The sequence below is a fragment of the Eublepharis macularius genome, chromosome 2 (genome assembly GCF_028583425.1).
Source record: "Eublepharis macularius isolate TG4126 chromosome 2, MPM_Emac_v1.0, whole genome shotgun sequence".
In the NCBI taxonomy this organism is placed as follows: domain Eukaryota; kingdom Metazoa; phylum Chordata; class Lepidosauria; order Squamata; family Eublepharidae; genus Eublepharis; species Eublepharis macularius.
In genome coordinates, this window is record NC_072791.1 from 143219903 (window position 1) to 143237027 (window position 17125).

Below are 17125 nucleotides of genomic sequence, written 5' to 3' on the forward strand. Positions count from 1 at the left end.
GTAGGAAAAGAGGAAGACACAATATGAGATGAAGTGAATATGTAAAGAAAGCCATGACCTTCAGTTTGCAAGACCTGAGCAAAGCTGTTAATGATAGGACATTTTGGAGGACATTCATTCATATAGTCACCATAAATCAGAAGCGACTTGACAGCACATAACACTTTTCAGATACAGGGGCCCCAGGCCATGATTTACGTTAATGGTAAAAACCAATACATTGAACTGATTCCCAAAAGCAAACTGTAAGCCAATAAGTTTTTAAAATATGCTTAATATTCATCATGGCCCAGTGCCAGCTAACAGGTGTGCAGTTGAATGTTTTACTAAATGAAGCTTCCTTAAAGTTGTCTTCAAGGGCAGCCAAGCATGGAGAATGTTACAGCAATCCAGAATAGAAGTTACAGATGCATGGATCAATATGGTTAAGTCAGCTAAATGTAGAAGGGGAGACAATTTGTAAATTTAATGTAAGAAGAAGGCATTCTGAACAGCAGTGCCAACCAGCTTCTCTTCCAGTAATGCTGGGTTCAGGAACACTTCCAAACTCTTTACCTGGTCAGACAAGGTCAACTATATCCCAGCCAGAGATGGTTGCTCAGTCCCTTCCAGAACATCAGCCCCAGCCCTAGCCCCCAGATGCACTTCTGTTTTGTATGGATTCAGTCTTGGCTTGTTCCCTCTTGTTCACTTGACCAAAGCATCCAGACAGTGATACAGACTGAAACAAAATGTACACCTAAGATATGTGTTACATGCATATGTTATAAACATAAATCAAGTTGCCTTTTCTGAGGTACTGTTTTTATGTCTTAATGTTTTACTTGCAGGTTGGGGAGGTATTCAATGATAATGTTGAATATGTGGGAGGGGGCAGTAAATTAAAGATTAAGAACCGCTGCTGCTGTATCAACTGTATTGAAGGCTGCAGAAAGATCAAACAAAATTAATAAGGACACATTACCACTGTGAGTCTCCAGATGCAGATCATCCACTGAGACTAAATCCATCTCCAACCCATAACCAGGCTGAAGTCAGATTGCAGTGGGACAAACTGTCACTCAAAAATGCCTGGTTGCTCTGCCAGCACGTGCTCAATAATCTTGCCCCCTAAAGGGAGGCTGGAGACTAACCAATAATTAACCAGATCCTCTTTGTCCAGAGACACTTTTTAAACAATGGCCTTACCACTGCTTCCTGAGTGCCTGAGGGAAACTGTCTAACAGACATGTGTTAATTATTCTAGCTAGGGGTATTCTCAACTCTTCCTGACAAGGCTTAATTAGCCAAGACAGGCAAAGATCTAATTTGCAAGTGGTGGCCTTTACAATCCCAAGCACCTTATCTACGTCAGTCACGAAGAACAATCCAAAATGTTTCAAACCATCATGATGAACAGATGGTTTTGATACTGCTAGAACATATGTATGTAACTCAGCACATATAGGCAGTGTGTGCTGGAGGGAAGCTATTTTTTATCTTAACAACACTATGAGGTAAGGCTTAGTACACAAATGACCCAAGGTCAAAGAGTGAGCTTCATGGTGGACAGAGATTTGAACCAAGGTCTCTCTGATCTATATATGTAATATTTGTACCCCACTCTGGCTTATTAGTAACAGTCAAGTCTGATTCCATGTGTGTATGAATTATGATAAGAGAACTCTCAAAATCTGTATGAAAACAACCTTACTAACGGCAGCCAGCTTTACTTCTTTGGGCAAATGACTTCTGATACCATGTCTGGTTATCTCTGTAATCCTTATTTCCCATTTTCCAGTTTGTTTCTTACTTGGCCTGCTTCAGACTGAGGTTCCTAATAATCTTATCGACAACTAATATCGGCTTTGCAAGAAATGATGCTACAACAAACCAGAATTTCCTGAGTGATAGCCCCTTCAAATGAATGGATCTAAACTTTGTCCAATAATATAATTTCTGTGATCTGTAACACCTTTCTGTTATAAATTAGCAAGATTTAGCAATAGCCTTTATGCCTTCATTACAAATGCATGGGATATAGGTTTTTCTCCTGCTTCCCCACAGCACGATTACTATCTTTTGACCCACCACCTCACTGATGTGGGGGTATGTGGGATGGCTTACAGCGGCTGATCTCCTTTCTCCACAGTCAGGGACAGAGGGTGGTGCTTGGGAAACAGATGTTGTCACGTGGCCATTGGGCCTGATCTGGAAATTGCAACTGGTCAAGGATGCAACTGGATGGATGTGTATCTGTAAGATTTGGAAAAGATTGCAGCAAAGCCTGCATGGCTACCACATGGGTGGGAAACTTCAGATTTTCCCAGTCCCACATGGCAGCTATTTTTGCTGCCCATCTCCACAGTGGCCCTTTTCTCCCTCTGTAATCAGAGAGCTTTTATTTTTAAAAATCAGCAGTAGAATATAAGGGGAAAGGTGTAGCTCCATAATGGCAGGGGCTAGAGACTTAATTTAGAAAAGAACACTGGGAATTCACAGAACCTGTTATACATATTGGTATATGGATGACAATGATATCCTAGTGTTGATGGTGCCCAGGGAAGGGAGAGGCTGCTGCTGGGGGGAGACTTTTCTTTCCTTCAATAACCAACCATTCCATTTCTCTCTTTTTCCCTCTCACGCTCCCTCCCAATTCTCTGCCCCCTTGCCTTGTCTTTATTTTTCCCATTCAGAGTGGGCAGAAAGAAACATGACTAATCAATAGGAAAAGCATCTAATTTGCATTTAGCACTGAAGCTTCTGAGAAGAAAGTTCAGATTTTTAAAAACTCAAACAAATCAGCATTTGCATTTGTAATAATACATTTTCTTCAAGTTTCTTTGGTTGTGTCACTGAGACCTTAGTTATGTGATCAGCAGCTACATTTTCAAACATCATCATAAAGTACATATATCCAGAACATAATGCTCTCTATTCAACTTTGGTAGGCAGCTTTTTTGCAACACATACTTGCATATCAGCTAACATTGGCATATAGCAAAAAATAGAAAGAATGGTAGTTGTTTCTTTAAAGTATAGTGAATTAAAGGGTGGGGTTATCACTGAGACAAGGCTTTGAAAACTGTGGCTTCAAAGCTGAATTGGGATGGTTGTAAGGTGAATTGTAAACACAATTTTCATGTATGGGGGAGTATAGCTATGCTTATTGGCTGCTGGGAGCAAAAAAGGTCCCCCATGACATTCTGATGGGCAAATTGGAAGACTATGGACTGGACTATAGGACAGTTTGGTGGATAGGGAACTGGTTAGAGGACCACACCCAAAGTGTGGTGGTCAAGGGCGTTTCATCAGATTGGAGGGAGGGAGGGAGGGTTCCCATCCCCCCGCTCGGGGCGGGGGATCTCCCGATCCCACCCTCCCTCCCCCACGCCCACTTACCTAGCTGGCGGGGGGGGGCATGCTCCCTGGGGCGCCCCCTCCCCGGGTGGCGCGGCGCAACCCTGGGTGCAGGGTGCACTCCCGCGCCACGAGAGCAGGCGGTGGCAGAGAGAAAGCAGGCGGCCGTTGCAAGAGCACGCTGCTCTCACTGCTGCCACCGCCTGCTTTCTTGCCACAGTCGCCGCCGGCACTCTGCAGCCGGCGCCAGCAGGGTCAAGGGGTGCAGCGGCGGTGGCAACAAGAGAGCGAGCTGCGGTGGCCACGGCCTGCTCTCTCGTTGCCACCGCCACTGCTCCCCTTGTCCCTGACAGCGCGGGCAGCACAGAGGCAGTGGCGGCGAGAGAGCAAGCTGCAGTGGCCACAGCCTGCTCTCTCTCTTGCTGCCGCCGCACCCCTTGTCTCTGCTGGCACGGGCAGCACAGGGGCAGCAGCGGCTGCAGCGCGCACAAGAGCTCTCTTGCCGCTGCCCATGTGCTGCCCACGCCAGCAGGGACAAGGGGCGCAGCAGCAGCGGTGAGAGGGACAGAGAGCACTGCCCACGCTCTCTGCCCTTCCTCCTCGCGTGATGACGTCAAAAGTGACATCATCACGCACACTGTGCGCGCAGCCACAACAAGGACAGCCCCCAATGTGGTAGGAGCCAGCGTCCCAGTCTCCCGCTGGGAGACTTGAGGGACCTAGTAACCCTAGAGGGAGGTGTCCAGTGGGGTGCTGCAGGGCTCGGTTTGGGGCCCGGTACTTTTCAATATTTTCATCAATGATCTGGGTGAAGGAGTGGACGGGCTGCTCATTAAATTTGCTGATGATACCAAATTGGGAGGAGTAGCAAACACCCAAGAAGATAGAATTAAAATTCAAGAAGACCTGAATAATCTGGAGAAGTGGGCAGCTGTGAATAGGATGCAATTCAACAGAGACAAGTGCACAGTATTACATCTGGGCCACAAAAATGGGAAGCACAAATACTGGATGGGGGATACACTTCTGGGCAGTAGTATATGTGAAAGGGATCTTGGGGTAAGAGTGGACTGTAAACTAAATATGAGCAGTCAGTGTGATGCGGTGGCAAAAAAGGCCAATTCAATCCTGGGTTGTATCAAAGGGGCCATAGCGTCAAAATCACAGGAGGTTATAGCCCCTCTCTATACTGCCTTGGTCAGGCCACACCTGGAGTATTGTGTGCAGTTCTGCAGGCCTCGATGTGGCCAAAATTGAGAGGGTGCAGAGGAGAGTGACGAGGATGATCAAGGGTCTGGAGACTGAGCCCTACGAAGAAAGGCTGAGGGCGTTGGGAATGTTTAGTTTGGAGAAGAGGAGATTGAGTGGGGGGGCATGATTGCTCTCTTTAAATATTTGAAAGGCTGTCATTTGGAGGAGGGCAGGGAGCTGTTCCAGTTGGCAGCAGAGGGTAGGACCCGGAACAATGGGCTTAAATTACATGCACAAAGGTACCGGCTGGATATTAGGAAGAACTTTTTCACAGTCAGAGTAGTTCAGAAGGGGAATCAGCTGCCTAGGGAAGTGGTGAGCTCCCCTTTACTGACAGTTTTCAAGAAGAGGCTGGATGAATACTTGTCAGAGATGCTTTAGGCTGATCCGGCACTGGGCAGGGGGTTGGACTAGATGGTCTGTATGGCCCTTTCCAACTCTATGATTCTATGAAAATATTTGAGGCGTTTTTTGATAACAACTAACAAGTGCCAAAAGCATCTTGTTAGTTACTCCTGAAGAAAAAAGAGCACTGGCCTAGACAATTTTTACGTCCTTAAGGACACGAAAACAATAGCTTAAGATTAATAATAGCTTCTCCCCCTAAAGGTGGCATAATAGAGACATTGTTTTTCAGGGTATGAACATGGTGAGTCCTACCAACTCTCTTCATGAGTTTTGTATGCTTCAAACCCCACCCAAACTGTTTGAGCAGATGATGCTGGGACAGGAGAAAGTGCAGCACAGGAAATTACCTAGCTAGCACAGAGAAATGGTTATAGTGTTGGACTATGATCTGGGAGACCCAGGTTCAAACTTCCAGTCTGTCGTAGATGTTTGATGGGTGGCCTTGGGCCAGTCACACACTCTTAGTCAACCCTACCTCACAGTGTTGTTGAGAGGATAAAATGGAGATGAACATATGTTATTTTGGGTCCCCAGTGGGGAGAAAGGTAGGGTATAAATTATGTTACTAAGTAACTAAATAAATAAATTCTGCCTTATAAACTATAATCCATCTCCAGCCAGTGTTTGGTGTGTATGGAATATGACATGGAGCTATGAAGCCTCACCCTGCACACTAGATGCTCTGGCCACCTTTTTTCGATTTTCTGAGCCTTAAGCAGACACTTTACACACATTTTCAAGCTTCCTTCTGTGACAGTGAAGACTAATTAATCAACAGGTAAAAAATAATCCCCTGTGAAGAGGGCTCAAGGGCCCAAGGCATGTAGACTATGAAATATACGCAAGTCTGATCAATCTAGACAGTTATTAAAAAGGAATCTAATCTTGTAGTCCATAAACTTTGTTGACCCTTGAACACCTACTGTATGCTGTTAGTTTTAACAACAACAACAACAACAACAACATTTGATTTATATACTGCCCTTCAGGACAACGTAATGACATACTCAGAGCGGTTTACGAAGTGTGTTAATGTTATCCTCACGACAATTACCCTGTGAGATGGGTGGGGCTGAGAGAGCTCTGAGAGAGCTGCGACTAACCCAGGGTCACCCAGCTGGCTTCATGTGGAGGGGTGGGGAATCAAACCCAGTTTTCCAGATTAGAATCCTGCCGCTCTTAACCACTACAACAAACTGGCTCTCTTTTAAATACAAGTGCAACAGTAACACTTAGCCACTTATACCCTGAGGCCACTGTTATATTTTGTTGTCCTTGTCAAATAAACTGATTTTGCTGAAAATCACCAAGTTCTCCAAAATCAAAATAAAGTATCTGAATTAGTGTTTTTCTTCATCATCTACTTCAATTTCTGTATCTCTGTATAGGGCACAGGGATGCTTTCTTCCCAGGCTCAGAAAAGCCCAAGCTCTGGAGCAAAACCAGAGGGGTTAGTTAGTAATATGGATGAAGAAACACTTACAGAGTTGCTTTCAAGCATCATACCACAGGGAAGACTTAAGAGGAGATGTGAAAAACTGCTGATCTCTGTACCTGATGCTATTTTGATTAGTTCCTAGCTGTGCTTCTTAGCCTGTTTCTTCTCAGTGTAGCAAAGATTTCATGGTCTCAGCTAAGTTAAATGTTTTAAATCCAAGCCACTTTGCTAGCTGTAAAGCTCCAAAAATGATCTTCCTCCTAATATGGAGAATTTTTTTTCTTGTTTTCTATAATTTCATTATTCTCTAACAGATGTAACAGGATTTTTGTGCACCTGCTATAGAAATGATGGTATGAGGGTACATTCAGTAATCTCCCTTTCCATTTGTACTGTGTATTTCTGCTCATGGAAGAGGAGGAAGGCTAGTTTGGGTCAATTTCCCTCTCTGGCTGCAGCCCCCTGCTTTACCCCATGGTGTTCCTAGGGGTCCAGAATTTTGAGGGTCAAAGAAGACTGAGGCAGGGAGGGGGAAACAGGAAAGCCACTGTTTATGCAGCTATGCTCCACACACACTGTACAGGATCCAAGATAAGCACTTTACCTTTCTGTGAAAACAAACTGGAGCACTGTCAACCACACTTGTATACAGACAAGAGATCTAATCTAAGTTCTAAATCAACGTTAGTGCTCAAACCAGGATAATGATCAAATTCTGAACCCACAGTTGCAAAAAAGGAAGCTTATCACAAACCAGTGCTTTCACAACAGGATAACATTTAGAACATGCACACACACATCGGTATTTTGTGTTATAGATCCAAGCCTTGATTATGCAGCCTCCAGATGCAAAAATCACAGCTGAGTTGGTTCATGGTTTATACAGTTCCCAGTGGTAACACTATTGGTTGCATTTGCATTTAACTCTCCCAGCAAGGAACCTGGGATATGGTGCCAGATGGTACTGTCTGTAAGAAGGCAACAAGAAGTGCATGGAAAGATGCACAGAGAGAGACACTATAGAAAGAGGCTAAAGATGCTAAACACATGGAAACATGCATGAAGCCATTATCATGAGTTTACAGGTCTTCTCCTTAAGTCCAACCTAGATAGAATATCTGACAACAGTCAGATGCTCAGAAACACGTTGTGGGGGAGGAGGGGCTTCAGTCTTCACTCCTATATCATTTCCTCAAGCAAAAATGGCCACAAGAGGGCCCATCTGCCCTTCTGTGATGCCACACACAACTGAAGTCCCTCCTTCCTCCCCCACAGTGTTCCCAAGCCAAATCAGTCCCCAGCATGCTTGGAAACATTAGTTTCCCATATTGCATCTGTCTGTAAAAAGAATACAGTTGGGTTGGGAAACCCTGATGTAGGACCGCCAAGCCCCTCGTGGAGGAGAGGGATCCCATGCGCATCCCATTGCCCGCCACAACTTGGAGAGGGGACAGGAGATTTTTTTTTTTAAATGCAGCCTCATGTACGTACCAAAAGTTCTTGCTTGAAGTGACAAAGGGTGACTCTGTGATATTACCACAGAGTTTCTTATCATCCCTAGAGCTACCCTTCGTCACTTTACGTAAGAACTTTTGTTAACTAAATGAGGCTGAATTTTTTAAAAAACCCTCCAGTGATGCTGCTGTACTCCCCACAACCCTCCCACCAGTTCCTAAGCACTGCCTGGCAACCATACTCTGGCCTGACTCATGTCAGACATCACATCTAGTTTGGGCCTTAAATGGCATGAAAATAGCAGGAACTGAGAGAAAGTGAAAATTAATCCCCACCTTGCCCACAAATGCCACCAGACGTGCATTGGCTGGACTGTCATCAGAGCTGAGCCAGAATTCAGAGTTATCATCTGAAGCTACAGAAAACTGGAAGTCTCCTGCAAAATGAACATGAAATTTGTGAGGTAGACTGTAGTAGAACAAAGAGCAGGGCATTTGCAGCATTTCCTAAGGTGGTTATGGATGGCTAAACTGGATGCACCTATAAAAGTAACTCCATCAAATGTTCCAGATACAGTGCTCTCCGATTCAGCTCTGGTTACTTAAAAAGAAGAGAAAGGAGACTGAAAGTCCAATGGTTGTTGTGGGTTTTCCGGGCTGTATTGCCGTGGTCTTGGCATTGTAGTTCCTGACGTTTCGCCAGCAGCTGTGGCTGGCATCTTCAGAGGTGTAGCACCAAAAGACAGAGATCTCTCAGTGTCACAGTGTGGAAAAGATGTAGGTCATTTGTATTTACTCAGGAGGGGTGGGGTTGAGCTGAGTCATCCTGTAAGAGTTTCCCAGGGTGTGGAATGCTAATGGCGGGAGGCTTCACTGTATCCTGAGGAGGTTCTTTTGCATATGGATTGGTACTTGATGTGCTAATCTTCTCTGCAGGGCTATTGTCAAGGATAGAATGTTTTGTTAGCCTGGTGTTTTTCAGAACTGGCAACCATGCTCGGTTCATTCTTAAGGTTTCTTCTTTCCTGTTGAAGTTTTGCTTGTGCTTGTGAATTTCAATGGCTTCCCTGTGCAGTCTGACAAAGTAGTTGGAAGTGTTGTCCAGTATTTTGGTGTCCTGGAATAAGATACTGTGCCCTGTTTGAGTTAGGCTGTGTTCAGCCACTGCTGATTTTTCAGGTTGTCCAAGTCTGCAGTGTCTTTCATGTTCTTTTATTCTTGTCTGGATGCTACGCTTTGTGGTCCCGATGTAAACTTGTCCACAGCTGCAGGGTATACGGTATACTCCTGCAGAGGTTAGGGGGTCTCTGCTGTCTTTTGCTGATCGTAGCATCTGTTGTATTTTTCGGGTGGGTCTGAATACTGCTTGAAGGTTGTGCTTTTTCATAAGCTTTCCCATCTGATCAGTAATTCCTTTGATATATGGCAAAAACACTTTTCCTGTGGGAGACTGTTTTTCTTTGGTTGTTTGCTTCATCCTGGGTTTGATTGCTCTTCGGATTTCATTTCTGGAGTAGCCATTTGCCTGAAGAGCGTGGTTTAGATGATTAATTTCCTCATTTAGTAAGTGCGGCTCACATATCCGTCTTGCACGATCCACTAATGTTTTCATTATGCCTCTTTTCTGTCGGGGATGGTGATTGGAGTTTTTGTGTAGGTACCGATCAGTGTGAGTTGGTTTCCTGTAGACCTTGTGACCTAACTGAAAGTTTGCTTTGCGGATGACCCAGGTATCCAGGAATGGGAGTTTTCCCTCGATTTCTTTCTCCATGGTGAATTGTATGTTCAGGTGGATGTTGTTGAGATGATTCAAAAACCCCATCAATTCTTCCTCCCCATGGCTCCAAATGATAAATGTATCATCCACAAACCGGAACCATACACTAGGTTTGTGGGGTGCCGATTCTAGAGCTGTTTTTTCAAAATGTTCCATGTAGAAGTTTGCTATAACTGGGCTGAGTGGGCTCCCCATGGCCACCCCATCCATCTGTTCATAGAATTCGTTGTCCCATTGGAAGTAACTGGTTGTCAGGCAATGGTGGAATAAGGCTGTTACATCCTCTGGGAAAATCTGATTAATAAGTGCAATGGTGTCTTTTACTGGAACCTTGGTAAACAGGGATACAACATCAAAACTGACAAGTATGTCTTGTGGATTGAGTTTCAGAGAACTGATTTTGTTGATGAAATCTGCTGAATCTTTGATGTAAGACGAGGTTTTCCCGATGATACAGCCCGGAATACAGCCCGGAAAACCCACAACAACCATCGTTCTCCGGCCGTGAAAGCCTTCGACAATACATTGAAAGTCCAATCTTAAACAGAGTTACGTTCTTCTAAGTTCACTAAAGTCAGTGGCCTTAGAAGAGTAACTCTGCTTAGGATTGTACTGTGAGTTTCTTTTATACAGCCACTCCAGGCCGGGAAGGTCAGTTAGAGACTTTCTGAATGCATGTGGGCAATTTGACCTAGGGAAGGCAGTAAAGAGCAACATGTGCTATACAGACATTCCTAGTAGAAAGTAGATGTCTCTGCAGGGCCTAACAACTTCCCATTTTGAGTGACTGGGGGAGGGTCTGCCTAGGGTTGCCAGGTCCCATTACTCTCCCAGCAGGAGGAGGGGGACCTGGTACTCACCATTTTGAAGAACTTCACGTGCACTCCCAGTACCAACATGATGATGTCACTTCCAGGAGTGATGTCATTGTGCTGGCTCCACCCCAAAGTGCCCCAAATTGCCACCAAACGAAGGATGAGAGCATTCCTGCAGCCAGCGTGTCCACTGTGGGCTTGCCTCCTGGGTCCATTCCCCACACTATCCCCCCCGATGGCTAAGTAAGTGGTGGCAGGGGGCAGAGGATGGGAGTGGGGGATCCCTCCCCCCTAACGCGGGACTGGAAGCACTAGGACTGCCACATGGGATTTTCTGGAAAGGCACAGATATTTCTGCCTGAGGGGAATGAGAGGTACTTCAGCAATTGTTAGCTCTTAAACCACAGTCTTTGTAGGCAGTGTTAGAGGTTCATACTTTTACTCACCATCTTTGAAAGGATGAATGTACCCAAATATACGTAACCCATAATTCTTCCACTTGGGCGACACAGCCAACTTCTTTACTGTTGTGCGTGTCTGAGAAACAGAAAGAAGAGGCAGGAGTGTTTGTGTGTAACAATATATTAACAAGGATTTCAGCAAATATTACTCAAACTTGTAAAAATGGGGAAAAATAGAGATTTTTAGATCTTTGACAAATTTGTTTATAAAACTTCTTCCTCAAACTATCTTTTTGGGGATCCTCCTTCACAAAGCATGAGCCTTTAATTGATGGGAACAAAGTATTATTCAAGGCAATGTAGGTATTTCCCTCATTGTGCTGCATTACACTACGTTCCCCTATTTATTTCTGGCCATCCAAGACAATCCCAATTTAGTCTAAGTCCAGTGGGAGTTCTATAGTCATGATTATGGAATACATGGCTTGACACACATCTGCTGCAATTCCATTAGCATTCTGAACAAGCCAAATAATTTGGCAGAATGGAAATTCAATGCAGTGTAGCTAAGAATATTTACTACAAAGAGAGAGAAAACCTCCTGCTTTTCTGGATCTTACAGGAACCAGCATCTTAATTTGTTTTTTTATTTTTAAATGCATATACTGCCTTTCTGCCTCAAGAGACATTCAAAGTGGAACAACTTTTACTCACAAAAATAGTTTGTACTCACATGCGGATACAGGGGGAAATGCAGGTTCTTCCTTAGATGACCCACAGCTCCTCCACACCAGTCTTCAAATACATGCAGGTTTGCTTTCCCTTTGTACTAGAGAACAAAAATATATGTAACATTTAGGATAGAGGAACGATCTCTGGGGTGATTCCTTTGGCATATATGCAACACAATTCTTATTTATTTTGGAGCCCTTAAATCTTACAGCAATAATGCAAAATTTCCTGCTCTTAGAAGTGTCAAGTGGACACCCAAGCATATTGTCAGTTCCATCCTCACCTAGAGAAGGAGCCCAAGCATTTCATGAGAAGAAATTAAGCGTAGCTGTACATTTGCTGCAAGTACATCAGTGTACATTGGTTTTTCCGCAGCAAAGATGTAAGGTGATATAGCATCATCTTTCAACTCCCATGTACAAATGCCCGAGAACATGGAGTGTACTGGGACTCCCAAAAACATGCATGGATGTATTTGTCTAAAGATGTAGGCACCTCATACACACTTCAAATAATTGCTTCAGGACTTGTTAGCTTCATAGTGATCTATTTACAGTAATTGTATCTGTTGTGTAATGGACAGAGCAGAATGCTAAAATCAGGGATAATTAAAACACTTATGCTGCAAGAGTGAAGCTAGTGGAGGAATTCCAAGCTTTCTTAAACAGGAGCAAACCTTGCATTAAATGCTAACTCTCAAGACAGGATCGTTGCTGTACCTCCCATGTTATATGCAGTGTCTCATCCATTTGTTCTCCCTCTGTAGTTGCTGCTTCTTTGAGAGTGCCAGCTGAGCCTTGCATTGGCCCTCAGGAGGGAACTGTGAATAACCACCCAATTCTCTCATCTGTTAGAACATTTATTTTTTTATATAAAAAAACACAACAATTTGTACTTCTGGCCTGCATTCAAGTCCAGCCCAGTGCAATGATCTAATGAAGGATGCCAATGTCTCTGTTAACTTGAGACATTCTTTGCGGGGTCCTTGTTTTTGGACAAAACACAACAGAAATCAGGACAAGGAGATTGTGATGATGTTTTGTCATGATGATCAGTGCCAAAAACCTTAACTGTAGCAAAGCACTAGACTTATTAGGTATAATTTGAATTAAAAAAATTAGAAAGGGAAAACCATTTCCTAGCATTACTTTTTCCAAACTTCAAACCACCAAGCTCTAAATCGCTCACAGCTAGCATTTCAGCTTGCTCTGTGAACATTACTGGCCTCTTTCTACAAATAAGAACCATACTCTGACAGTGGCAATGCCCTGGCAACTTATGTACCAGGAGTGTAATACTGGTACTAAGTTTAGCTTATGATCATGCCACACCAGCTTTGCTGACAATGGCTTCTGATAATGAACAGTAAATAATCCATACTACCTTACTGTGAAAACTTATTTGCCCAGTTTCAGCTATGTCTAGTCTCCAAAAATGCCATGTGAACACTGCCCATAAAGAAAAGGTGTCCTCCCCAACACTGCTCCTACCAACAATACCACTCCATTTGCAACAGCACACCCATGTCTGCTTTAAACCAATTTAATTCTTGTGGGTTTGTAGCTTTGTTAAGTTTTTGTAAACTGTTAGAGAATCTGAGTCACCTTACTCCAGCTATCATTTCCAAGGTTCTTTGGGGAGAAGCCGTGACACTTTAATTGGGTTTAATGACACTTTAATTAGTAATGAAGATATGCCCCAGTTTTGGCAGGCTCCGTTTTTCCCTCTTAACTTTCCCCTCATCATTGCTTAACTTTTCTCATTATTTCTTTTAGCCCTCTGAGGACTTTTCTACTGCTTAACATAATCATGTAATTAGTTTGACTTGATATATGTGATAAACTTATTATTATTATTATTATTATTATTATTATTATTATTATTATTATTATTGGCCACTATTGTAGCAGGAACTGGTTCATATAACATGGGAGTGTAATGAAGGTACAGACATATACATATACTGTACTAGCAAGCCTGTAGGCATTTCTGAATGGTAGAATCTTCATCTTGAACACTAAACCTGTATTAAATCAAAACCTTGTGACTTAAGATGGCCTGAAGTATCCATCATATGTGCTTTCATTGTCTCCAGAACAAGTAATCACATTCTGAGCTGCTCGTTGTGTGTCTGCTATAGCAATTAACCTCAAAGTCCCACATACCCTCCAGGGCTCTGAACAATCCTGGTGCCCGAAGCTTAATGCTCATCCCAGAGACTGCCAACCAATCAGAGCCCCTAGAAGTCCATTAGATTGGGGGGGGCAGGGTATGAGCAGGTCCCAGCTTAAGAAGGCAGAAGAAAATACTGTTTTCCCCTTCAGATACGGCTTTGGGTGGCTATGGATAACAGTGTAAACTTAGTCAGGCTTTTTATTTTGGTTTTTAGTTAGTAGTTGGGGTTAGGTTTGGTTTTTAGTGAAACAAACAAGCACCTTGTGAAGGGCTGTCAAATCTAGCTTTCTGTGTACAGGTTCTATGACCAAGATCTCTATGAGGTAAAAAAGTGGCCTGGAACCTGTGTGTGAGTCTGTAAGCTCTGGTTAAAAGGTTATATTGGACTTTAAATGCTGAGGAACATCTGGAGAAAAAAGAATCCATTCTCCCTTCAGCGTTTGTGTTTGGTTAACAAAGGCTCATTTCAATGTGTTAATTCAAGGGGGTGGGTGGACAGATATATAACCTCTGCGAGTGCAGTTGAAAGCCAGTTGTACTTTTCATACTGAATATTCTACGTTAAATCTTTATTGTGTTCCACTTTTATTATCTATAAATAAATGTTGCTCAGTTCCATCTGCATCTTTATCAAGTCAAAATAGCAGTGTGAATGAGGTTATATTTACCTCACCATTAGGTACCACGTTATTTGTGCAGGATCACAAATAAGAACCCTTTAGGGTACACAAAACTTATACACTATCAACCAGTTGTGTCTCCCCTTTTACTGATTGTGGGCAGCTGAGGGGATTTAAACAAATAAAAAGGGAAGCCAGAGTGTGGTATCTGGACAGCCATAAGTCCAGAGGGCAGGTTACCTCAGAGCCGAAACAGACGAGACGAGTTCCCTCAATTCAACCTGGGTTGAATTGCCTCAAGGTTTGATGGGAAATGTAGGCATTTCTCCTTCCCGTCGCTCAGAGGAGGAGGGGGGAGGAGGAGGGCTCCTCTCGCCCGGCCGCCACCGTTCCCAAGCGTGAGGGACTCGAGGAGCCTGGAAAGTGGCGGGGGGATGCTCTTAGGCTGGGGCGCGGCGGTGGCGGTGCTCTTGCTGCTGCTGCTCGCCACCGCCGCCTCTCTCGCCGCTGGAGAAGGAAGCCGAGAGGAAGGAGGACGAGAGGAAGAGGCTGGGGCGGGGGGGGAGGCAGGGGGCGGCGGCAGCAAGAGCGCCGCTGCCGCCGCTGCGCCCCAGCCTAAGAGCATCCCCCCGCCACTTTCCAGGCTCCTCGAGTCCCTCGCGCTTGGGAACGGCGGCGGCCGGGCAAGAGGAGCCCTCCTCCTCCCCCCTCCTCCTCTGAGCGACGGGAAGGAGAAATGCCTACATTTCCCGTCAAACCTTGAGGCAATTCAACCCAGGTTGAATTGAGGGAACTCGTCTCGTCTGTTTCGGCTCTCAGAAGTCCCCCTTGTCTCTTTTCTCTTCCCCCCACTCCCTCCGTGTTGCCACCACACTGCATACTCACAAACAAAAAATAATGTAGGTACAATTACATACAATTACAGATAAATGGCAGTCAGGGCCATTTACTCACAAATAGGTCTGGTACCAATCAGTTGCTTCAGCCTGCTATTTAAAACTGTAGATAGGAATGCTTATTCACAATTTAGGTATGCTTGTGGGAAGACATCGAAGCTTGTTGATTGGAAACTAAAGCTGATGCATATATTTGTGAGTACATGTTCACACAAGTCTTCCCTTTGTTGACTGAATTTGCAGAGAGGGAAAGCAAGCACTAATGCACTGGCCCACCCCCACCTACAGGTAAAGGGAGTGTCCATGAGCACGCACGCTCCCTGTAATCAAGGATGCTGCTTTCCAAATACTGCCAATCATGGGGAGGGAGCATATGCATGGACACTGCCTCCACATTTTTGGCATCATGCTTATGACCTCATAATCACATGGAGACAAGTGCATGGAAGGGGTCATGTGTACAGGGCTAATTTGTTTATTTCATTCATTCATTTATATCCTGCCTTTCTCCCCAACGGGGACTCAAAATGGCGTACATCATTCTCTCTTGTATTTTATCCTCACAACAAGCCTGTGAGGTAAGTTAGGCTAAGAGTTTGTGATGGGCCCAAGCAGGGCTGGCGCGCCCATTGAGTCCAGGTAGGTGGTGGCCTCAGGCATGAGGACACTGGAGAGGCGCCGGAGGGGGTGTCGGGGGGTGGAGGCACGCGCAGCGGAGCTGGTGTGACTGGGCTGCAGCTGCTGCTGAAGCCAGCCAGCCCCGTGCCACCGCTGCCGGGCGCAGAAGCCGCAAGCCGCTGCTGGGGTGACGCGCGGAGGCTGCTCCGTGCTCTGCACGCCACCCCACCAGCAGCCTGACGGCTTCTGCACCTGGCTGGGGCATGTGGTGGCGGCGGCACGGGGCTCTGCTGCACGTTCCTCTGCCCCCACACACCCCAGCCAGGCGCAGAAGCCGTCAGGCTGCTGCTGGGGCGGCGTGCAGAGCACGGAGCAGCTTCCGCGTGCCGCCCCAGCTATCCTGCACTGCGTGATGACGTCATCGCACGATGACGTCATCACGCAGTCCGTGGCGTGCGCGCGTGCTCTGCACGCGTGCGCATGAGTGGCCGCAGGCACCAGAAACTCTGGCATCGGCCCTGGGCCTAAGGTCACCCAGCAAGCTTCCATGGCAGAGTGGGGATTCAAACCTGGTTCTCCCAGACCCTAGTCTGACACTCTAACTACTATTCAACACTGGCTGTCATGGCAGAGAGAAGGCTAGAGTGCCTAGACAAAGGGAGTTTAACATGGGGGCACTTAAAAACAAGAAATCTCTTACGTGCTTTCTGTGGTAGTACAGTCTCAAGTAAGCTTAAGGTTGCTTTCACACAGGGATTTTCTCCGGTGTGAAAGGCAGAAAGTCCATGCTGTTTTGGGGAGCAGCCACATGATATCATACTCCTTCCAAGCATGACTTACAGGGCTATAGGGGCTTTCTCCTTTGAACCAAATAAAAGGAAAATCTCTGATCTGGCTCAAAGGAAGAAATGTGGGGTGGCTGCAAGGGGAATGTACATGTGGATGAACCACCAGTAGGTTTCGCCCTTTTTTCCTTTACACTTCCATATCTGATTAGTGGTACAACCAAGCACTTCTGCTCACCTGAAAAACAGGAAATTGGGGTGCTGCTCGGCTGTGGGAGTGGCTGGTGCAATTGCTGGTGCATCTGCATCACCGCAGCGGTGGGAAAGGTGAGGGGCGTGGCATCAGCAACAAGTGGCACAAAACCTGGGCATATGAACACCATCCTTGCCTGCTTTCAAGCCTCTTGTTGATGCTT

At 45.3% G+C, this 17125-nt stretch overlaps 1 protein-coding gene across 1 annotated transcript in view; it reads right to left on the reverse strand.

Moving 5' to 3' along the window:
• B4GALNT4 (beta-1,4-N-acetyl-galactosaminyltransferase 4) overlaps positions 1 to 17125 on the reverse strand; it is a 271144-nt gene that overhangs the window by 66765 nt on the left and 187254 nt on the right. The window contains exons 4-6 of the mRNA XM_054970157.1: positions 11617 to 11712; positions 10929 to 11019; positions 8227 to 8327 (exon numbers count right to left, since the gene is read on the reverse strand). Coding sequence (XP_054826132.1) covers positions 8227 to 8327; positions 10929 to 11019; positions 11617 to 11712 — 288 coding nt within the window. The remainder of the gene's footprint in view (positions 1 to 8226; positions 8328 to 10928; positions 11020 to 11616; positions 11713 to 17125) is intronic.